Source organism: Chelonia mydas, chromosome 10, assembly GCF_015237465.2.
Source record: "Chelonia mydas isolate rCheMyd1 chromosome 10, rCheMyd1.pri.v2, whole genome shotgun sequence".
Lineage (NCBI taxonomy): Eukaryota > Metazoa > Chordata > Testudines > Cheloniidae > Chelonia > Chelonia mydas.
Genome location: NC_051250.2, coordinates 76792623 through 76816819, shown reverse-complemented (window position 1 = coordinate 76816819; position 24197 = coordinate 76792623). Strand labels below are relative to the sequence as shown.

The 24197-nt window shown below is 49.2% G+C and overlaps 1 protein-coding gene across 6 annotated transcripts in view; it reads right to left on the bottom strand.

Moving 5' to 3' along the window:
- Positions 1 to 22919, bottom strand: part of RASL12 (RAS like family 12) — a 29610-nt gene extending 6691 nt beyond the window's left edge. The window contains exons 1-5 of one of the 6 annotated variants that reach the window (XM_007053505.4): positions 22190 to 22919; positions 21364 to 21489; positions 16994 to 17050; positions 7601 to 7674; positions 5581 to 5771 (exon numbers count right to left, since the gene is read on the bottom strand). In XM_007053505.4, coding sequence (XP_007053567.1) covers positions 5581 to 5771; positions 7601 to 7674; positions 16994 to 17050; positions 21364 to 21481 — 440 coding nt within the window. In that variant the 5' untranslated portion in view covers positions 21482 to 21489; positions 22190 to 22919. Of the gene's footprint in view, positions 1 to 5580; positions 5772 to 7600; positions 7675 to 16993; positions 17051 to 21363; positions 21544 to 22189 lie in introns of all 6 variants that reach the window. The other 5 variants (XM_043524102.1, XM_043524101.1, XM_043524104.1 and 2 more) reach the window with 5 other exon arrangements.
- Between the last annotated feature and the right edge of the window lie 1278 nt (positions 22920 to 24197).

Below are 24197 nucleotides of genomic sequence, written 5' to 3'. Positions count from 1 at the left end.
GTGCCGGGGCTATGAACTGCCGAGCCCAGAGGTGCCAGGGCTATGAACTGCTGAGCCCAGAGGTGCCAGGGCTCAGCCCTGGCAAGCCGTGGCACAAATTAAGCACTGGGTGCACACTTGTAGGCATGTTTTGCACACTCATTAGTGCGCTTATATTGCCTGAAGATCTGCCCCTAAGCATACATGACCATAGCCCATGGACTACAGAGAAACACCCAGCCAAGGTGAATCACAACACAGATGGAAACTCCATTTTAGAATGTCACCCTCTCTCTTGTTTGATTGCTGGATCTGCCCTCATTTACTGTTGCCCTGGGCTTTGGCTCCTCCAGCCCCTGACAGGTTAATACACCACTGCCCCAGAGCTCGCTCTCCCCAGTGGATGTTGCTGCAGTAATCCTTCTGCCGGGAAAACAGGTGAGTGGCTTTCTCTAAGGGACAATCGGTAGATGAGCCTCTAGGTCAGAGGTGGGCAAACTACAGCCCACGGGCCGCATCAGGCCCGCAGGACCGTCCTGCCCGGAGCTTGAGCTCCCAGTCGGGGAGGCTAGCCCCCAGCCCCTCCCCCACTGTTCCCTCTCCCCCACAGCCACGCTGCCACATGGGCAGCACGGCTTGCGCCCGCCCACCTCCCAGGCTTTCCAATAAGCCAGTCCTGCCGCTCTGAGCGGCCTGGTAAGGCAGTGAGGGGCGGGGGGGGGCTGGATAAGGGGCAGAAGGTCCCGGGGGGCAGTCAGGGGACAGAGAGCAGTTGGATGGGGCAGAGCTTCTGGGGGGAGCGGTCAGGGGACAGGGAGCAGGGGACGGTTGGATGGGGCAGAGGTTCTGAGGTGGGGCGGTCAGGGGACGGGGAACAGGTTGGGTTGGATAGGTGTGGGAGTCCCGGCGGGCCTGGCAGGGGGCGGGGGTGTGGATAGGGGTTGGGGCAGTCAGGGGACAGGGAGCAGGGGGGGTTGGATAGGGGATGAGATCCCAGAGGGGTGGTTAGGGGCGGGGAGTCCCAGGAGGGGGCGGTCAGGAGACAAGGAGCGGGGGGGTTGCATGGTTCAGGAGTTCTAAGGGGGGCAGTCAGGGGGCGGGAAGTGGGAGGGGGCGGGGGGCCAGGCTGTTTGGGGAGGCACAGCCTTCCCTACCCAGCCCTCCATATAGTTTTGCAACCCCGATGTGGCCCGCGGGCCAAAAAGTTTGCCCAACCCTGCTCTAGGTGAATTAGCTGAACGACCATGCCATCTTCCCTGCCCGTGGATGGGGCAGCCTGCAGAAACTTCCCATGCCGGCAAGTTCCAGATTCTTTGTGAGACAAGGACAGTATGCACGGACCCACCCGCTGAGACCTTGCAGTGGAGTTTGTGGGATGCTGGTGTAACTCGTGATCTCTGTGTCCCCACTCCCCATACTGCAGCTAGGGCACGTACAGTGGTGTAGGTGTCTGCAGCTACCTCCAAACTCACAGATCTGGACCATTAACTCAAGCAGCCGCAGCTTGTGCTTTCAGATCCAGAGAGACTGGGCGCAGTCCTTGCAGGGGTGTCGTCACATCGGTGACAGCGGGGGTGAGAGCGAAGGGAACCTGTTGAAAGTCAGGGAGCAGATGGAGGAAATGGGGGAAGAGAAGCATCCGAGGGGATGGGGAGACAGCTGGCAGGCTCCGGTTATGGATCAGAAAGGCGAGATGTTGAGAGAACGTTGAATCTGCTGGGTAGAATCCCCAAAGGCAGGACACAGGAACACTGGATGCTAGCTTTTAAAAACCACAGAGCCTGGACTTTTGGGGCAGGAGAGGGGAAGAGACGGGCGTGCTCTCGGAGCGGGTAGGGCCCAATTAACTGCAGGACCAAAACAAGCTGACCTGGGGAGAGAGAGCGGGCTCCATGGTTGGGAAGGCAAACCAGGCGCCGTGAGAGAAGGACCCTGAAGACCCCCCGAGGGCCCTGACTCCAGCCCGAAGAATGCTCTGGAGTGTTGAGGAAACCGGGGGAGGGAAATGCATGTAGGGTTTATTTTTGTATAGCTCTACGTTTTTCTCATGCAATTAAAAAGCAACGGTGGTTTAGAATCCCGTGCAAAGTGTGTGTGTGTGCGCGCGCGCGTGTGTGTTCCACCCACCATGTGCCCCTGAAGAGTTAACCTGTGGACCCAGAACACCATACAGCTGGGCTTCTGGGGCAGGCTGTGCCTAAACTGTGGAGAAGCCCGAGGGGTCAGCATTTGTTCCAGTGTCTAGGTAGTCGGACTGCAGGGGACTAAGCTCTCAGGTGTTTGATAGAGGATCTGCACCCCAACAGTGTGCCTAGGGATCCCAAGACAGGGACAGTGCCTGGATTCTGTTCAGACTCTGGGGGCTCAGAGAGGTGGGCGCAGTCTGGTGGGTACCAAAGATGGGGTGTTAAACTATATCTGTGACAGGGGCTTATCTGGACTTCAAAGGCTGGTAGGGAGCTTCGCAAGCTACAGCTGTGATCATATGCAAAGAGAGCGAGGTTTCCAGTAATAGCTTGGATTTACTTGCAGGTTATTGTTCTCAGCTTTACGGGGGGTGGGGAGGCAGTGGCTGGCACTGGTGTTCCAGGGACACCCTGCAGTTCCTTCCAGCTTTAATCAATTCAACAGGGAAAATGTGAAACCCCTCCCTCTGCGTGCAGTGGGTCCCTGTGGTCGGAATAGACACTGGCGCCACCAGGCTCTAGAATGAGCAAGAAGTGGGGAGGTATTCTCTAAAGTATCAGCCTAGAGTAGCATGCAAGGCCAGGCAACCACATCAAAGGCATTTAGCCCCCTGCCGAGAGAACCACAGGATAAAGAACTCTGCGAAAAGGAGTCAGACAATGTAACAGGAGGAGCTGGAGCAGGTTCAAATGCACGGTTACAATGCAGCCTAAAAAAAACAGCTAAAAATAGCAGGAACCTCAAAATAAGCAAATCACCTTCCAGCCAGAGCCCGGACACTGGGCAGGGAAGAGGGTGGAGGGATGGGGGGGGAATGTTCGGAACAGGAGGCAAGGTCACACAGAGCAAGGGGTGTCCTGACCCACATCTACAGCCAGCAATTAGGGACTATGGGAAAATGAACAAAAGATTCAGCATTGGATTGTGCATTTTAGCACTACAGAACAACCGAGCCACCAGAACTGAATCTGTGGGCGAATCCCTACAGCGGGCAGCTGATCACAGGCTGCCATCCGGCCAAGAAAGGGCAGAGGGCAGAGGGGGAGGGATAACAGGGCAATGACAGCCAAGAGTCAGATAACAAATGCCCTGTCTTAAATATAACAGAGAGAGTGTGACTGAGTGTGTGTGTGTGTGTCTGAGTGTGCAGAAATGCAAAACAGTTAGCTAAACTCGAGTATCAGAATAAGCCCTCAGATGCAATAACGAAGGCATTTAATATAAGTTAATAATAAGTTCATTTTTAAAACAGATCTGACATTTAAGAAGGTCTCTACTGTACAACAATGGACCCTTCGGCCATTTTAGGGAGTAGCTAGCAGGATGCACATTCTGAAGCTCATAGGAGTTAAGCCCCAACAGCTGATCAGCTGCGCTCCCCCCACCCCCCACACACATCTGTGAGATCGTCAGTGGATGACAGTGATGTGTGTTCCCTTCAATTCACCTTAACAGAATGTAAGCAGTGTCAGGATGAGCTCCACCCTGACATCTGGTGGTGAGGTGTGGCAAGTTGTGGAAAAGAACTTCAGGGGCCGATCTCATTTGCATAGGCACACCCACCCCGCCTAGAATGGGGCCATAGCTGCCCAAATGGTCACTTTGGCTGCTGTGGGATCCCCAGTGTCTCTGTTATTGGGGCAGGAAGAATAAATTGTTATTACCCTGATTATGGGAACTGTGCTTGGAACTGTACTTGGCCTTTTGTTATGATGGAGGGACTCACCATCAACTAAGTAGCACTCGCTAGGCAAGAGTCATGGTTCCAAAACTCTGTGAATTGAGAGAGGCTGGGGACAAGTATTAATACTTGGTGGCATGGGCCCCTGGGTGAGGGCCTTACATGCTAATTGCATTTCCTCCTCTCTCCACTGTGGAATATCAGAGCTAATTTTGATTCCATTAGGAGTCTAGTTGCAGGCTGCTGAGCTCACTTTGGGCTAATGGTGCACCAGCACTGAGGCTCCTCTGCTACAAGCTGAATTCACCAAAGAGCTGAACTGACTAAGCGCTGAAATCACTGAGCGTTGTGTTAAGTAGTGGGGGAGCCTGAAGATATATTGTGGAGCAGTTTGCGGGACGGCTGGAGTGCCTTGTGGACAGGCTGGTGGAGCAGTTCATAGGACGGTGGGAGCTGCTTGAGGGACGTGGAGCGGAGCAGTTCGTGGACCGGCTGGTGGAGCAGCGGAGCGGAGCCAAGTGAAGCAGTTTGTGGGGCGGCTGGCGGAGCGAAGGCCTATGGAGCTGGAGGGGGGGGTCAGCTTCAGATCATGTAAAGTGCCCCTTACCTCTCCCCCCCCCATCTCCACCCAGGTTGGGAGGTAAAGCTCTGCAGATAAACTTTCGAACTCTGGGGCTGCCCTGACCAGGGACAGAGACTTTTGAGTCATTGGACTTTTGGGACTTTGGGTGATTTGGGGTTGCTGGACTCAAGAACCAAAGAGAAAGGACATGCCCCAATTTGCTTGGGGTGGGTTTTTTTTGCTCATGGGTTGTGTTACAAATCCTGTTGGTGGTGTTTCCCCAACATAATGCCACATTGTTTCTCTCTGTTATTAAAAGGCTTTTTGCTACACTCAGACTATGTGCTTGCGAGAGGGGAAGTATTGCCTCTTGGAGGCGCCCAGCGGGGGTGGTATATATTTGTCCCAGGTCACTGGGTGGGGGCTCGAGCCGGTTTGCATTGTGTTATTGGAATGAATCCCCTAGATATTGAACCCCGCCCTTGTTGCTGCCAACTCTGACGGGCAGAAGGGTTACAAGAATAAACATACATCTATCTGCCTGGCTGCCAATCCTACATCAACTATGCAGCTAAATGTCCCCCTTTCTCGGTAGAGAGAATCTCAGAAATGACAATCTCACATTCATGCTTTCAGAGCCTCCCCCAAACATTAACATCAGAGCCACGCCTCCAGCCCTTCGGCGAAACCCATTGACTTCAACAAGACAATTAATGAGTGAGGACAGCAGCATCTGGTCCTGGGGATTCAGCCAAACATATGCTCCTCGCTGCACTTTTCAACCCAAAAGCAAGTTCAGTTCTGAAGGAGAAACACTCCATGGCTCAGTGTAAAATAATATCATATTCTCCGTCCAGAGCTCAGTGAACAGGTGTTCACGTCACAGAATCACCATGATCATCGGGACTAACTTGTCCCCTTTTCTCAGCAGAGACATGCAGGCCTGGCTGGAGCCCAAACTCCCTTGTCCCCTCCAGATCAAGTTGAGCTACCTTGTCAGGGAAGCTTGCATTGCAGCTGCCCTTCTCTGCATAAAGTGAGGACTCCGGGGCTAGCAATGGGGCAACTTGAAATAAATTAAAGGTTAAAGTCAGCACAGAGCGCATCTCCACGGGACCGTCTGGGCTAAGCAACGTCACCCCTCTGCATGGCACAGATCGAAGATTGTTACCTGTATTGCTCCAAATCCAGCTTATTTCCCAGCAGGAGGATGGGATAATCGTGCTGAATGCCTTTCGCGTGGAGGGAAATGATATCCAGGTACTGACGGCAACCTTCAAAGCTCCTTTTGTTGTCAATGCTGTAGACGACCATGAATGCATTGGCCCAGTTGAGATAGCGTTCGCAATTCACCGGTACATCCTAGAAGAGTAACACAGGACAGCATTATCATAGGCCCCCAGTGCCAATGTCAGAGCCCGTCTGGGGGCATTTGCTCGTCTCGCGCTTTGTACATTGTTTCAAAACTAAGCTTATTTCAAAAGGCCGTTTGAGAGCAGACTTGGCTTGGCATGAAAAAGTTCCTTGTGCAACGAATCAATGATATGAAACAGCTCACGCTGCCCCGAATCAGAGCAATCAAAAGCACGCAGTGGTGGAGTCAGGTTTTCTCTCGGGCAGGCTTCCAGAAAGACTAGCCTTTCAGGCAGCCTTTTGCATTGATTCGTTTAATCGGTGGGTTTTCTTTGTAACAAAGAAATTCTGTTTGTGGCAGGGAGAGCCGGTGGGAAGGCCTTCTGGGATGGACTCCAGGAGGCCTGATCCAAAGCCCGGTAGAAGGCAGTGGAAATCTTTCCATTGACTCCAGTGGGCACTGGTCTAGGCCTTGAGCATGGGGGAGGCCCATGAGAGACAGGACTATCTGTGTGGCGGAGGCATAAGGTTAAATCTACGTAGTGTCCCAGGGCACAGCAGCACCAGGACCCCCCTCTAAGTTACTGCGCTATGTGTTATCCTGAGACTTAAGCCTATGTGACCCGATTCCCCAAATATGGATGAAATACACACAGTACAAATCAGCAGAGGGGAGGGTGTGCAAAGGTGACTTAAAGCTCACTTCTCTGCGGCCCTGATCTTGCTGCAGCTGACAATGAAGCAGGTGGATCAGGCTGGGAAAGGGTCACTCTCGCCGGGCCCCCTTTCGCTGGCGACGCCAGCAGCTGGAAGGAGTCTGGGATCAGAGCCCCTGCCCAACTTGCGTGTCACCAGTACACAGACACACCAGCTGGTCTCGGTTAAACATAGAATCTGGAGTTACTCCATGAGCTACAAACAATAAAATATATATCCACAAGTGAGTCACTGTCTGTGTCGCGCTGCGGAGACATCGCTGACGTATTGTACAAGTGAAATCGGCTAGCCTGGACTTGTAACGAACGACAGAACAGCCTGCCCTGGGGGCCGTGGGAGATTGGAGAGCGTTCACTTCAGTGGCGGGACTCTGTGGAGCGGCGGTCAGCACCTGGGCCAAAGCTCTGTCAGCTCTTGATGGGACAAGCAGCCCCAGTGGTGTTAGGGCCTTTTCAGGCTGGAGGTTTTTCCAAGGAGCCTCCGAAAGTTGAGCGCCCAGCTCCCACTGCACTTCGGTGAGCTCCAGGTACCACCAGCTATCTCGCCTTTATTACTTACAGTGCTCTCCTAGGCAACAGATACAAACCCTCCACCCCTAGCAGAGTTTTCACCCCAGCTGGGAAGAAGAACCAGAGAAGTAAGGAAATCACTAGGGACCTTGCTATAACTATCAATTTTATGTGGCAGGCGCCCAGATACCACAGTGACAGGCAGCAGGGTAAAACCCCACCCTCGATTAGCTTGGGTAGAAATAGCTGGTTCGCGTAGTCAGCTACTTGTAGCTCTGACCTCCCTGCTTGCTCCTTTTCTCTCTCATGACGAGGTCGACATTCGGGATGAAATTGGCCCCTGTGCATCAGGCCAGAACAGGGCCTCCGCCCTGAGGCCCTCTGGACATACGCCTCGTGCTGGCCTCTGCACAGGGGCAATATTCACCCCTGGTGAAATGTGAGACTTCACAGCAAACCATGCAGAGACGGTTTCCCCATTCGTTTCACAGTCACCACCCCGTTCTATTGAGATCCCTGCTGCGTGCTACACAGGAAGCAGGAGCCTGCCATCCTTTCTAGAGGCACAGAGACTTCCTCCTTCGATTCCCTGGAGAAGCCCTTCGCCATTACCTGGTCAGCTGTGTCCATCACTTTCATCAGCACTGGCTGCTGGTCCACAGTTTCTTCTGACGTGTAGGTGTCCTCTGCAAAACAGATGAGCTCTTGTGAGCCGCTGGGACGACAGCCTTTCACATTCTGGGCCACACAGTCCAGGAAGGCTGAGCCCCAGGTATTTACATCTTCCACTCAATGAAAGTGGAGACCCAGGCACCAACTCTGTGGGTGCTCCGGGGCTCCAACACCCATGGAGAAAAACTAGTGGGTCCTGAGCACACACCAGGCACAGCTGTTCGGCGGCGCCACCGGTCAGCTGTTTGGCGGCTGGGGAAGGTGCTTGCGGGAGGGCGGAGAGCAGCGAGTTGAGTGGGGGCCTCGGGGGAGGGGGCGGAACAGGGGTGGGAAGAGGCGGAGCAAGGGCTCAGGGGAGGGGGCCTCAGGGCGAAGTGGGGGGGGGTGGAGCACCCCTGGGGAAAAATAAAAGTCAGCACTCATGAGTGGAGGTCCCTGGTCCTGGCCCCTGAAGAACAGCACTGATCACAAGGCTCTAGCCACGAGATCTGCTAGCAGTGGGTGAATCGGGATGGCATAACAAGCCATTACTCCTCACTGCTTAGCACACCTCCCACACGTTCCATCGTTTTAAGCACGACTAAGACGAGTCAGTGTTGAGCTTAGCCATATAATTTGACTAGACCACGGTTATGCCTGTACGCATTGCTATTCTTTCATATCTGCATCACCGTAGTGCCTAGAGGCCTTACTCAGACTCAAAGGCCCATTGTCCCAGGTCAGGGGTTCTCAAACTGGGAGTCGGGACCCTTAGGGGGTCGTGAGGTTATTACATGGGGGGTCGCGAGCTGTCAGCTTCCACCCCAAACCCCGCTTCGCCTCCAGCATTTATAATAGTGTTAAATATAAAAAAGTGTTTTTAATTTATAAGGGTGGGTTGCACTCAGAGGCTTGCTGTATGAAAGGGGTCACGAGTACAAAAGTTTGAGCACCACTGTCCGAGGTGCTGTACAAACATATAGAAGGACGGTCCCAGACCCAAAGAGCATACCCTCGAAGACAGGTGGCATGTGAAGGATGCAGGGGAGTCAGACGCAATGAAATCAGTACAATTGTTACCTAGAGATACATTTGCCACGTGTTTATTACTACAAAGAGACAAAAGAAGGCCCAATTATTCCCATTGGCCCCTGAAGCTAATTGATTGGCTGGTTTCTGACGGGGCTTGTGCCAGAAGTGAGTCTGGAAAACAGAGCTATTTGGACAGTTGTCTGATTGGAGATGGAAACATCCCCCGTTTTCCTAGATTCTTGGAAAACAATCTACTCTAATTGCTTGTTGGTATTTATAAAGTGCTGATCGGACTGATCTGGTCACAGGAGCAAAGTCACCAAGCTGTAACGCCAATGAAGGCAATGGCAGTTACTTCAGGGATGGTTTTGGCCCGCAGATGTTACTGCCACTAGCCCATCACAGTTTCCCTGTGAAGAACACTGGGCCAGATCCTCCGGCACATATGGACACTTTGTGCCGCACCACAGGTGGATGCTGGCGGTAGAACCTGGCCCCAGGAGGGCCATCCCAGTTCAAAATGGACCCTTTGGTGGCTCAGAGTCAATCACAGACACATGCCTTCAATACGCCCTCCCTGCTGCTGTCATGTGGGCTGTGACCAGAGGAAAGAGGACATGTCTGGATGTCCCCATCTTGTGCCAATTGCTGACTGGTTTCAGCCCCCTCAGCTGGTGAAAATTAGAGCAGTCCAGAGGCTGCTCCAGCCTGGTGCAGGGGGCTGGCCCTGCATATAGCAGCCCCAGGATCAAGGGGATGGACTAGGGAGATTTCTATGTCCTTCTCTGAAGCCTCCACCCCGCAGCTGCTGCCTTCTGTTGTGAGCTCCTTGGCGATAGCCACAGATCCAGCCCATTACTGGTACAACAGCCTCCAAGGAATTTCAGTGAGATTCTCTCTCCACAGTCCTGTCTCTGACCCAACAATGAGGCCTTTGGTGGCTTGCACCGCCGGCATCCCTCAGTCTCTTTTGTATTGTGCAAAGCTCTCCATTGAGTCAACGCTTCCGCTGCACAAGTGTCCTGAGCCCTCTTTCCTAGGTAAAATAAAGGCTGTATTTTCACATACACATCTGTGTCTGCACCCACAACCAACACACGTCACATTGGAGGTGTACCCATGTAGCCTGGGCCAACCTGCATTTGCATATGCAAATCAGGTATCAATGCACTCAGCTTACCCATTACACTTCTTAACAAGCCTTAAGACCTAATGTAGGCTATACTTCAGAATCCATAGAGCTCAAAAGGACCTTCTACCTACCTACCTATCACTGTAGTGCCTATGGGCCACTGCATACATGTACATGCATTCTATGGTTGACTTCTCATATGAATGGCCACACTGGGTCAGACCAAATGTCCATCTAGCCCAGGATCCTGTCTTCTGACAGTGGCCAATGCCAGGTGTCCCAGAGGGAATGAACAAAACAGGTAATCATCAAGTGATCCATCCCCTGTCACCCATTCCCAACTTCTGACAAACAGAAGCTAGGGACTCCATCCCTGCCCATCCTGGCTAATAGCCATTGATGGACCTATCCTCCATGAAGTTATCTAGTTCTTTTTTGAACCCTGTTATAGTCTTGGCCTTCACAGCATCCTCTGGCAAAGAGTTCCACAGGTTGACTGTGCGTTGTGTGAAGACATACTTCCTTTTATTTGTTTTAAACCTGCTGCCTATTAATTTCATTTGGTGACCCCTAGTTATTGTGTTATGAGAAGGAGTAAATAACAGTTCCTCATTTACTTTCTCCACACCAGTCATGATTTTATAGACCTCTATCACATCCCCCCTTAGTCGTCTCTTTTCCAAGCTGAAAAGTCCCAGTCTTATTAATCTCTCCTCTTATGGAAGCCGTACCATACCCCTAATCATTTTGTTGTCCTTTTCTTAACCCTTTACAATTCCAATATATCTTTTTTGAGATGGGGTGACCACATCTGCACAAGGTATTCAAGATGTGGGCGAACCACAGATTTATATAGAGGCAATATGATATTTTCTGTCTTATTATCTATCCCAGGGATCGACTAACTTTGGCACATGGCCCGCCGGGGAAATCTGCTGGCGGGCTGGGACGGTTTGTTTACCTGCAGCGTCCGCAGGTTCGGCCGATCGCCGCTCCCACTGGCTGCGGTTCGCCGCTCCAGGCCAATGGGGGCTGCAGGAAGCGGTGCAGCCCGAGGGATGTGCTGGCCACCCTTCCTGCAGCTCCCATTGGCCTGGGACAGCGAACCACAGCCAGTGGGAGCCGCGATGGGCCAAACCTGCAGACGCAGCCGCTAAACAAACCGGCCCGCCCCGCCAAGGGGCTTACCCTGACGGGCCACGTGCCAAAGGTTGCCGATCCCTGATCTGCCCCTTTCTTAAGGATTTCCAACATTCTGTTCACTTTTTTGACTGCTGCTGCCCATTGAGTGGTAATTTGAAGGTAATTTTTTCCATTGAATTCTACTACTATGGTTTTACTTTTTTCTTTTGGACCCAATAGAACTCACTAGCTCCTCCACATTCTGAACTTGATCCAGCTTCTATCAAAGTCAATTGAAAAAGTCCCTTGATTTCACTGGGAGTTTGCCTGGGCACTGTGTCAAGTGAAAATAACCTCCTGCTTCAGCTGTATCCTTCTGCTAAGTGGCCATCCCTCTTAAACCAAAAGTTGAATCTCCTTTTTAGGTTGAGTAAGAACCATCGTTTCCCCCTCAATCATAAACATTTCGACATATCTGCTAAACCTGGTTTAACAAACAAGTCTACAGTAGGAGAGCAGCATGTAGGTCATGTTTTGCTGTTAAAACATCAGCTGTCAAAATAAATCCTGTCACAAATGGTTCAGACCGGAACTGGAAAGAGTTTAACCCATTTCAGAATTAATGTGTTGCTTACTTGGCAATAGCAGGGGTTTATGTAAGTGAATGTCGCTATAAATTCATTTGATGAACTTCATCTGTTGCACATTTATTCAAGGAATGACACATCTCTGGCATGGGGGCTGCAGCTCAATGCAGGCGTTTGATCTTACTTCACCTGGGTTACGAGTTCACATCTCAATTATCCTGATGAGTTCGGTTTTGAGAAATGAGAGCAAAGGAAAGAGGTTTGCATGCTGCTGTTCGCCAGGGCTGGAAGTTTCATGGCCCAGGACAAGACTGTTCCATGCAACAAATATCAGGAAAGAGCAAGCGCAATAAGGGAAGGGCAGAATAGAAACATTCTGTTAACAGAAGGGAGGAGAGCGAGTACTGTAGGATCTCCTCTAAATGAATCAGCCAGGAGAGTTCGCCCATTCTAGCTCCTCTTGCTGACTAACATTCAGATTTCTGTTAGCCGGCAGCCATAACATTCCTAGGCAGAGGTACTTGGTAGTAACGGCCACGGGACTTCATATGTGCACAGACAGAGGGTACTTCTACACAGACAGGGATGCTAGAACCATCTGTATCGTAGGGGTGCTGAGAGCCATTGAACCAAACTGTAAACCCTGTATATGATGGAAACCACTTCAAACTAGGGGGTACGGCAGCATGCCCAGCACCCCTAGTTCCAAAAGACCTGCGGCATGGCCAGGGCTGGCCTGGGACAGCTGACCTGGGCTCGCGAGGCTCAGGCTGAGAAGTAAACATGACTGTGTAGACGCAGGATCCCAGAGCTCAGGCTCCAGCCCGATCCCAGATGTCTACACAGCAATTTTTCAGCCCTGGTCAGCCGACCCAGGTCAGTGGCAGGTTTTTATCCCTGTGTAGACATGCCCAGGGAGTACGGCAGGCTAGTAGTCTGAGTACAGGTGTAGACACCAGGAATTCCTGACACTTGCTCTTCAGCCTTGTCACGTAACCTTTCTGCCATCATTTCTCCATCTGGAAAATGGGTCAATAATTTTCTTAACAAGTCTGTGGCCACCTAACACCACACGAGAGATGTAACTATGCTGTATGCCATCTCTTCTCAAAAATTCATGCTGACAGCAGGGATAGATTGCAATTCTTTCTCCTCCGAACACAGATGCACTCAAACTTGAGCTATAGGAAAATCTCCTGTAACTGATAGCAATAGAGGGCATATGACACACAGTCAAGCAATTCTGATCCTATCCTGTATAGAGCAGTGGTACACACATACACACTCAGAGTAGCCAATTCTTTACAAAGCTTACTTGCGTACTACACAGAGGAGTGGGAAAGCTAGTGGGCCTGATTTGCTATTGCCTTATACCAGTTTTGTGTAACTTCATTGATTCCAGTAGCATTAAACTGGTGTGAAACTGGAATAACAAAGCAATGAATCCAGGTCAGTGTCTCCAAAGCCTTGTGATGATTACCAGTGCTAGGTATTACAATACAGACAAGAGTGTCAGTATTTTTCTCCAAAAATCCAAATAGCACAAATCAAGAACTCATCAATATATTTTCTTTTTTGGCCATCAGTAAAGGTAAAAAACATCAATTCAACTAGAAATCAAGGGTGTCTATTTCACAATGGACCTACGGCTCAAATGCACATGTGCATATTCTGACAGGGGAGAGCATAGGCCAGCCGTCGCACACGTATGTTCAGAAAAGGTTTGATCTGGTAAGAAAAACAGAGCTATGCAGAATCAGGAGCTGGAGGCATGGTGGTGTTCTTGTCTGTTAACTTATGCTGCAATGGCTGTCTTTTTTTTTTTGAGAAATGGGGAAGAAGAGATTACTTGTGAAATAACAATTGTGACAATAATGAATGTTCAGCAATTGCTCCAACTAGATATTTACAGTCATATTTTTGAGACGCTTTAAAATATGGGAGGATTTCTCTCTCTTCTCCCTTCTTTAAAAATGAGTTATTGAACAAGATCTGAGGAAAGGATTTTTAGGAACACAAGTTGCTGAGTTATTAGGTCTTTAGTCCGTTCTTGGCTAATGGCCACAATAAATCATTTGCAGTTCTTTATGATGCCCTGGATTTGGGCCCATAAAAATAGTTGTTAATTACTCAAACAGAGATTCAGTGGAAAAAATGCCCAGAACATTTAACTGCAGTCAGTGCAAAATATAGTTATCTCCAGACTTCTGCATCTGTTGCTCATTTCCGGGATATTAGTTTTCTACCAAAGTTAACACGTTCCCCAAATTGCTAGCTTGCAATTTCAGATGGAGCAGTGCACAGCTGAGACAGTGAAACACACTACAGGCCACATCCAAAAGCCACTGGGAATCTTTCCACTGACTTCTCCAGGCTTTGGAGCAGGCCTTAAGGGGAAAGAAAATAAATATGTTAGGAAGCGTTGTTTCTCTAAGCAATGATGCTGCCTCTCTTAGGGCCTGACTTAAACCCTTTGAAGTCAATGGGAATCTTTCCATTGACGTTGACGGGCTTTGGATCACACACTTTTGTTCCAGTGCAAACTCCTTTGCCCATGTGAAGAGGGCTTTGAGTAAGCACAGGACAGCCCAGAGGTCAGTGGATGTGACTCCTAATTTAAGATAGTTCAGGCCCCAGATTTGCTCTCTTGGTTTTGTTACAGAGAATGTCCATTTTCATCTGTAGTACTATCAGGTTTGTTCTAGGCTGGTTCTCTGCAGCAAAGTTTTGCTCTGTTCTTGTGTAGCTCATTAAAATGAATGAGTTGTTTTGGGTTTACACTCACGCGCTTAGGGATTGTTCAAAAGACGATTGCAATGAACCTGAGCCTTTCCCTGAAATCAGCCTGAGCCTTTCCAAACTCACGATTGGATCCACTCTACAATAACAAGCCAATGTGTATCCATGTGATAGGAGATGAGCAGCCTGGTGAGGATATAGAATACACTATCCAGATTTCAAGAGATTATTCATACACAGCAGATAATAAAGGAAAAATGATGTGAAGGATATAAACCCTCCTGCTTCAGGGCATCACCAACCTCTAACTAATGGGGGTCAGGAGGAAACTTTCCCTATGGAGAGATTATCCCATCACTGCCTACTGCAGAGTACACGCACCTTCCTCTGAAACCAGTGATGGTTGCCACTTTCAAAGACAGGGTAGGGACTAGATCGTCTGATCCAGTCTGGCAATAACTACATTGCTTTGCTAGTGTCTCTAACCGTCTTTCCCCCGTTATGAATTTTTATGAGTTTTCAAACAACTCTGGCCAAGTCCTTATTCCTGACGAACACTGTGACTCTGGAACAGAAGCCTTTCCATGTCGCCACAGTGAACGCCAGGCAGCTACGTATTTTTCAGCTGTCCTCTGTAACTGCTTCACAGACATCTGGATGCAGATTGAGAGGGAACCAAAAATAAGACAACTTGTGCCCATTCTCCCCTAGGTAGAGGAATCCCATGTAGTAACCAGGATTCTCTAGGCGTTCTCACCGGCAGAAGTCCCTTTATTCTTTTCTCAGGGTTGGGGAGGGAGGTAGGGACTTAAACGGTGCATAGCCCGGTGCTGACCTGTTGTGCAGGGGGAATTTTACCGCTTTGTGAAAGATCACTTTGTAAAGGGGGAACATATTCCTTGCGGCCCCCTGCTGATGAACATGAGTATAAGAAAAAAGGCTCTCAAATGCTGGGCAAAATCCTATAGTTCTTGCTCAGGGCCAAATTCCCACCCGTTTCACTGCTGCTGACTTCACTGGGAAGTTTATCTGAGGAAGACTACAGAGGGAATATTTCTGAAATCATCTTGTCTTTTAGAGTTATTAATCGGACTAGTAATCCAATGCTACCTCTATAACTATGGAAGCTGTTCTTCTTATATTTATATATCTCTGCTGTCTGTAATGACAGTTTCAATTTTCCTTTCTAGTAAATTTCCTGGGACAAGAGTTGTGATTTCTGTCATCTAGCCTTTCTCAGCCTGGTCCTGTTCCTTTGATAGGCTGTCCCACACAGGAGTGTATTTATGTGACTTGTAAAACAAGATACCATCTGGAATGTGCATGGGGCTGAGAGAACCGGTAGCAAAGGAGCTGCATGTGGCGAAATGACAAGCAGAGAACAGGAATAATCCCTTTTTTCTTAATCAAATAAGGCGCACATGATCTAGTCTATTCTAATCTATTCTATTCGTTCCTCTGGCACAATGGCGCTCTCTTCAGTATGGGTAAATCTTGTCTGTGAGGAACACAGGACATTCCCAGGGGCTGGTCTGAGACTGTGAACTCCCACAGGATCTAAGGACCACCCTCACTTTCCACTCCAAGTGCACAGTGCATTTTTTTGACCTGCCATCTCTGACATAATATAGAGCAACATGCACTTGCGCGCGCGCGCACACACACACACACACACACACAGAGACAACACCCTACCAAAACAATACACTCCACTGCCCACATTTCTCCCACTAGGGAGAGGATTAGAGAACAAACAACGTGTGACTGCGGTTAGTTACGGTACTGAATGCCCTCCGGGAAGATGCTCACACACTATAACGATGAGCGTAGTATAGTAACCTACACACAACAGAGAATAGAACAGAACTGGTGTAAATCAGTGTAGATCCACTGACACCAATGGAGCTATGCCTGTTTACACCAACTGAAAATCCGACCCATCGTGAGAACAACCCATGGTACCGGTCACCCACCCACAACCAGTGGGGCAGATTCTGCTCTCTCAGCAGTGTAACCCCATTGACTTGATTTATATTGGTGCCAATGATGGGAGAGTCAAGCCCATTGGTTTACTCTGAGTCTAAAGCAGATTTACCACCCAAACCTGCCTCAGAGCCACTGCTGAACTCAGAACTGACACCAAAGGGCTAATTTGAGAGTCGGGTGTGCAGTACATGGCCAAACAAGGAATGGTGAAGCACCAATGATTGGAGAGAATGAGGAGGAATCATATATATTTTTTGGAGATAGAAAATAGAAGTTTGTGTTTTCCATGATTTCCATGAGCACTTAGAAATACAATAAAGAGGAGGCTAATTTCATCAGCATACACCCTTAGCGATGACATTCGGAAGCACCGATGTAAAGTGCCTGGAAAATGAGATTTACATATGAGAAAAGTGGTTTTCAATCGGCATTTTTCAGTGTAATTAAGTTCTCGTGGTTTTATATTTCCCAAGTGTTTAGTTGTTTTCAAAGTACCATACTTCCCCTGCCCCCCTTAAATGCCATATGTATGGAAACCCTAGACCTAGGGAAGAATTACTGTCCACTTATAAAGGAAGAATGTTTTCTCATCTGCCAGTGTAGAAAGCCAGCTTGGTACCAGCTGGCTAAAGAAAGCTGCAGAAACTAACTGCTTGATTTATATCACAACAATAATAGGACAGGCACAAAAGTGTTCCAGGAAATGGCATGTAGACAACAACCAAGGGAAAAATAACTGCAAAGAAAATGTCTTACCCAAATTGGGATCATATTCACTTATAAACCTCTTGGTTAGAAACTTCACAGTCAGTGCTGTAAAAGGTGAAACAAGGTTCGTTTAGTCTCAGTTTTGTTCGCCTCTGTGCAACTCAGTTTCACACCAGTAGCAAGTAGCTCTTGCAGCCACGTGCAAAGGGAAATGGACAAACTCTCCCTTGAGAAATGGTTCATGGGCCGGTTTAGTTCTGCTCATGAAATTAAAGCATCCCGACACTTATTCTTTCCCTCGGGGTTAGGCTCAGAGTTCCCATCTGTCGAGTGATACAAACTATTACACAGTATATTTATACACACTCATTTCACTTTTGCTGAGCTGCAACACACTTTCGAAGGATCACTGATTAGATTTCACCAACACAATTCCCATAGGAGTTTTTCAGAAATGGGGTCTGAGCACAGGATTGGGAACCAACAACTTCTACACTCTAATCCCACCTCTGACACTGACTAGCTGAGCCTGGTGGAGACTGGCGTAAATCCACCAATCAATGGCACGATAGCAACATCTACCAGCTGAGGATCCGGCTCCAGGATTCCTTTCCTCCAGCGACCCCACCGACAGAAAGATTTCACCCAAAGTTTCTCTTATCGCCAGGTGTCAAAACCAAACAAGTCCTAACTTATTACACCTTGCAACTAACCACAGCCCAGATAATGTCACTGGGCCCCCCTAGCCCCAGCCAGCATGAACCAGACTGAGTTTAAAATGCCGGGAAAAGCACAGCAACATAACGGCATTTCTGAGTTGGACGTTTGTTGTCCCAGGACATAGTCACAGACCCTCCATATAGTCTGAGTGCAAAGCCACGGGGAGGCTTGGGGCAGAATAAAGTCATTTGCATTAACTAGAAATTATGGGATGGCTTTTCTCATGTTTATTTACTTTATGCAACATTGTACAGACGGAAACATACGGAAGATGAGTGGCCGTGCTTCCCATGTGATAATTGTGGTTATTCACTTCTGACTGCTCCCCTGAACTCTGCCTACCCGTCTAGCTCCACCAGGCCGTATGTTACCCTTCCAAACCTTCCGTCAGGCACCAGCTGCTTATTCTTTGAAATCAGCCTACCCCTTCTCCCTTCAAATGTGGAATTTCCTCCCTTGCTGCTCTCCAGTTACTCTGCTCATTTGCCACCGGCGTCTGCAGATACTGACCCCGGCCATGAAACAGGAGCCAGGAAACAAAGGCTCTGAGTGGGCAATGCACCCCTATTCGGCAAAGCTCTTGAGGCCTGATCTGGCAACGCTGACGGGAACGGGAGCTGGAACATTGACGTCAAAGAGCACAGGGCTCAAGCCCGTAAGCGGGTGCGGAGCGTTAAACGTGTGCTTAAGAGCTCTGCTGAATGGGGCTGAACGGCAGCCCCTCCGCAGCACTCCCGTGCCACTCACAACTTTCTCGCCGTGTGCAGCGCAGGCTGGGCAGTACTCAGTCTGCAAGAGTAAGAGGTCGAGGGGCTGACATCTTGTGGCTGGAAACGGGACCTTTCCACCACGGGCGAGAAGGTGGCTCAGCTCCCAAACCTGGAGCTCAGAAAAGCTCTCCTGGGGCGTTTTCAGATGTGTTAGCTACAGTTCTTCTCCTCCCTCTCCATGGCCTGCATGGTCAGACCTGCAGTACGAAGGCCTCTGGCTTTACGGAGATGGAGTTACACAAAACACACACCCAATCAAATCGTTGATAACTCTCTCAACCAGCTTTCCTGCTTGGTAGCCTACGTATTACCTGTGGGGCGGGTAATTCAAAGGGTTTACTGGCGTTCCTTTGAGACAACCTTCATAACTCTCTCACGGCTCGGCCACTCATGTGTAACACAGCCACCCCAAACTACTGCTCATCGTTTTATACCATACTGCCATGCCGTTATGGCAGAGAGTGTAACTAAGTACATAGGACACTGGCTGGCACTCCAGAGACCTCAGATCTAGTCCCAGCCTGGTGTATGCTCTGCTGCGTGACCTTAGACATGTCATTTCTCCTTTCTGTGCATTAATTTCCCCATCTGTAAAATGGGGAGAATTATACTTATCTCCTTTGCAGAGTACTTTGCAATCTATGGATGCAGAGCACCATATAAATGGAGGTAGATAACAGGATTAGTATCATATAGTCTGTATAATATATGAAAGGAGAAAGATATATTATACATCAGGCACTTGAGACTGATCCTGCAGTCCTTACTCCCATATTCTGCTTAACTCATGATTTTTAAATTGTAAGCTGTTTGGGACCAATACCGTCACTTAGCATGTGATTGTACCATGCCTCGCACCATGGTGCTACAAATGATAATCAAAATCAATGGGTGTTTGATCTGTGTAAGGAGAGCAGGATCCAGCCGGATATTGAGTAGATTCATTTTGCTGCTTGTTATGGGTTGAATTTATAACGAGGCTAGTCTGTTAAGAGCAGCCACCTCTGTTCACATGTTTCTCAAAGAATGCAAGAGACATTGTAGCAAGGAAGCGGCAGCTAGCTGCGTGTCAAAATTCACCCAGGGAGCATTGTGTTGATGCAGAAATTAGGTCACTTTAATCAGTTCACTCAAAGAACAAAAGGAATGAATGAAAGTCGAAGGTCTTTGCAGTTCTTTGGGTTTGGGTGGAAGGCAGAGCAGATCAGATGTTAATCACAATTAGAACAGAGCAAAACATTTTCAGTGAATAGCAAAGTAGAGAAAAAATGCATTTTCCTGAATAACTTTTCTGAAATTATTTCCACATTCAGGTCAAAGTCAAAGAATAGTTTTGACTGAAAAAGAAAATGTAAAAGGAAATCTGGAAAAGTTGAAGCATTTTTTTCTGACCATTTTGAAACATTTCATTTTGACTTTTCGATTCAAAAGGGCATTTTGTTTAGACATGTGGGCCATTTAAAAAAAAAAGGGGGTGGGGGAAATCACCCAAAACAAAACACCAAAGTGAATTGTTTTCAGGGGAAAACCCCCCATAAAATATCAGTTTCAGTTCAAATTGGACCAAAATTTATTATTCACTCAGTTCTAGTCAGAATTGTTTAAAGGTCAACATGAAGCAAAGGCCATTCCAGAGAGAAGCAATTTCCCACTACAGATTCACCCAACTTTCCCCAGGATTTCTAGCAAACCTCTTCAGGAGCCATATCCTTCTTTGCCTTGCACATGTGTGTTGACTTCAATCGGAATAATTGCAGGATGGTGGAACAGGTTTTGTTGGAAAATTGGCTACATACTATAGAATCTACCAATGGCCAACAAGCGAATGCTATTTAGTTTACGCTTTAGCAAGTAGTGTAAATGCAGTCATCATGGTTACAGTAAACAGAATCTAAAGGTTTTGAGCTGTAGGTCCAACCCAGCAAGGCACTAAAGCACATCATAACTTTAAGTGCATGAGCAGTGCCGTTGATTTCAATAGGGCTATTCGCGTGCTTAAAGTTAAGCATGCACGTAAGCACTTTGTTGGATCAGGGCCTTAGTTCCGATCATCACAATTTCTTCTCTGTGAGATTTCACCCATCTGGAGAAGGACAAAGGGAATGAGGAAAGTTCTGTTTTCCAAAGGCAGCTCTCCTCACCTGGAAGATTCCTGGGCCACATTTTATACTGGATGGGCCACCTGGGTGTCTGGTGTGACTGCTGTGAAACCAGCGAGATACGTTTGGCCCTGTGATGAAGGCTCAAATACAATGGAGTTCCTACAGAACTACAGTTGATTTCACCCAGACTACTCCCCCGGACAGCTTAGCACAAATGACGTTATTCCAATGGAAGCTGTGAGGATCGGCCACTTTCATAACTTCAGGTGAATTAATGCCATGTTAGCAGCACTTTGCTATGCTCACCTCCAGAATGAACGGGCATTGGCTTTTGGTTCCCTGAGCATGATCATGTGAGGCCTGGGAACCACAGGGCAGGGCCAGGATCAAGGCAAAGCTGAGTCTCTATGGTAAATTCCCACTTATTACCAGGTGGAGCAGGGGGGCAAAGTTTTAACCCTCTTGCTTGTTTTTATACCCATAGATTCAAGGAAATAATAACAAGGCCTAGAACTTATATAGTCCGTTTCCTCTATAGATCTCATAGTGCTTCATAAAGGATCAAAATCCCCACTTTACAGATGGGAAAACTGAGGCACAAAGAAGGGAAGTGACTTGCCCAGGGTCACCCAGCAGGTCAGTAGCAGAGCCAGGAATAGAACCAAGGATCCCTTGAGTCCCAGCCTGGTGCCCAACGCACTAGGCCACACTGCCTAAAATGAACATGAACCGAACATGTTTTACCCCAAGACCTCTCAGCCCAACCCTGGGGCTCTCTCTTGCCAGATGCATCTTTCTCTCTCTCTCGGTGACACTTTCCTCTCACCTGATTTGCCAGATCCTCTGCATCCTAAGATCGCCACATTGCACTCAGGCAGCAGGCTGGGGAGGTGACGGTCCGTGGTGCTGGGGGCGGCCCGTGGCTTGCCAAACATCGAGGACATTCTCTTGCCTTTCAAAGAGAGCAAGGAGAAAGCATGGAAGCATCACAGGGAGACTGATCACCCTATGGGGAGGAGCTCAGGTTACCGCTTGCAAGACAGAGCGACACAAGTGCTGAGTGTTATCCCCTTCACCAGCACTATCACCCCCAACAGATTCTGCAGCACAGGTCCACCTCTGCCTCAGCGGGATCGAAGAGCATGGGGGGGACGTACGTTACTGGGGAGACAGGCACCCACTCCTCCTCTCTCTCTCTCCTTCCCAGTTCTCTGCAGCAAACTCATCTTCAGCACCACCTGTCAATTTCCAAGCCCCCTTGCAGGGCACCACTAACTTCTTCCCAGCCTGAAGAAGTGAACAGCAATAGGGCTTGGGAAATCAGGGCTGCAAAGTGTCGTTGGAAAGGCGCACAAAAGAAATCTCCCGTTCTCCTGAGTGCAATTTCTTTTGCATCCTTTAAATAAGCAGCGGCCCTGCAATGCTCAGCCTCCCCACAACACACACCTCCTTGCAGGAAAGAATTCACGTTAAGTTTTGCTGTGTATTTCCTTGCAATTCTCCCTCCCCCCCGGCCCCCCCCGTCTCAACCAAACCCGCCATGAACACACGGAAAAGGATGCTTGCTTTGCAAAGACAAAGCTGCAACTGACCTCTACCCCTATGCCCTCCCCTCCCGCTATTAGAAACAGAAGATAAATTAGTCCTCTAACCTTGAAATCAGAGCTGGATTTTCATGAGGGACACAGAGAGGATGAGTTTGCTGGGCAGGCTTTGTTGTTTATATCCACAGATCCATGGTTTGCCCCCTACACACACGCTCACACTCACACACACGCACACACCTCCTCAAGGCAAGGCCAGGGCTGCACCCACACACCAAATCCAGAGGAACAAGCCAGCCACCAGGCACCGATGAGCCGAGTGAATCATTGGGAACTCAGCGTCTGCGCCGTCCCCACGGCTGCTGGCTCCGGACCTCAGCCCCGCGCGTGAATGAATGAGGCAGGGAGGAAGAGAGCTCAGGCTCCCTGCAACTTTCGCCAGCTGAGTCCCAGCCAAACTCCTTGTAAGGAAAGCTGCTGCCTCTCTCAGGCTCCGCTGGATACAATTTCCCATCAGCACAGGGGACTTTCCTCACAGCAAACAAATAAACCTGCCGAAAAGGCCTCCAAGGCTCATGGTTAAAGGGGATAGAAACACAGCAGCTTGTGGTTCCCCTGGGGGCTTCTGTATGCTACAGTCCTGGCCCCTCACCCGGACACTGCAGCATCACCCTGCACTGGACGGCATCCTTGCAGCACACTCGATACTAATACTTCCGTTATTAATAAAGGGCGGCAGCAAGAAGCTGTTAAAAGGAGAAAGAAAAACCTCTCTAGGAACCCACCCTCTCCTCTTTCCAAGCCCTCCTCAAATCACACGGCTCCCCACGAGCCTATCAAGTATTTCAGCCGCCACCCAAGGAAGTACAGTCGCTCTGTAATAAATAAATATGTATATGTGATCATGTCATCTCCTCTGCACACTGTGCTGTCTGGGTCCAGACTGCATTATCATCTCTCGTACAGAAACACAGGGAGACCCCAGGCAAGATCCGGGTGCCCAGGGTCACACAGGAAGTCTGTGGCTGAGTTAGGGATACACCTGAGGTGTTCTGAGCTGCCGCCCAGTGCGCTACCCACCGGGCTGCCCTTCCGACCCTTAAATCCCTTCTGAAATGTAGCGCCCATGGAGGTTTTGCTTTGGTCCGCAGGAAATGTCTTGGGTAATTATGGGGGCGCTTGTCTAAATAAACTCAGAGCATCCAAAGAAAATAAGCAAGTAATAGCATGGGACTTGATTTACCTGGACTGGGAGTGCTGGGGCGCGGGGGGGTTGAGGGGGGGAGCAGGAACCAGGTTTTTGTTATTCGTGTGTCCGGTGTCTAGCACAACGGGGTCCTGATCTCTGAGTGGCGCCTCCAGGGGCTGCTGTAACACACAGAGTACATCAGCAGTATTGTCTCAGCTATCTCAGATGCTTTGGGAAGTGAATCCGCCCGGCCCAGTTTAATAGCTCAGCTGGTGTTTATATATTTTTTCACATGACAGTTAGCTGAAGGTCAACGGAGGCCAACTTCTTCCAGAAATTGACCAAACACAGCTGAAGACAGTAGGTCCGATTCAGCTCCCCGTTAGGCCAGTGAAAATCCAGAGTGACTTCCCTGAACTCCATGGAGTTCCCCCCAGCTCCCAGCTGAGTCAGGAATAGAACCCAGGCATCCTGGCCCCCAGTCCTAACCACTAGGTCTCACTGCTTCCATTCATTCATTTGCTGTAAGAGATTTGTAGAATGCCTGTTGCTGTAGCAACTGGCTGTTGCTGTCATCTCCGAAGCTCCCTGCTCCAGCAGGTTTCAAAGGGGCTAATGCGTCTGCCAACCAAAGTGCCAGCTTGGGGGCAACACAATAAGCAAAACAGAGAAACCTCCCCACCCCCCAAAATCCCCTAATATTAAACTCAAGCCATCAATTAAAAGCTAAACAAAGTCAGCTGGTGTAAATCAGAGTAGGTGGGGTAAACTGAAGTCAATGTTGCCATGGTGATTTATACCAGATTGGGATCCAGCCCTGTCTACTTGGATCACACAGACGCGTGCTCTTGTTTGGGGATCCGTCACACAGTCCTTAGGCCTGGTCTACACCGAAAATTCAGGTCGCTCAGTGACAGCACTCAGGGC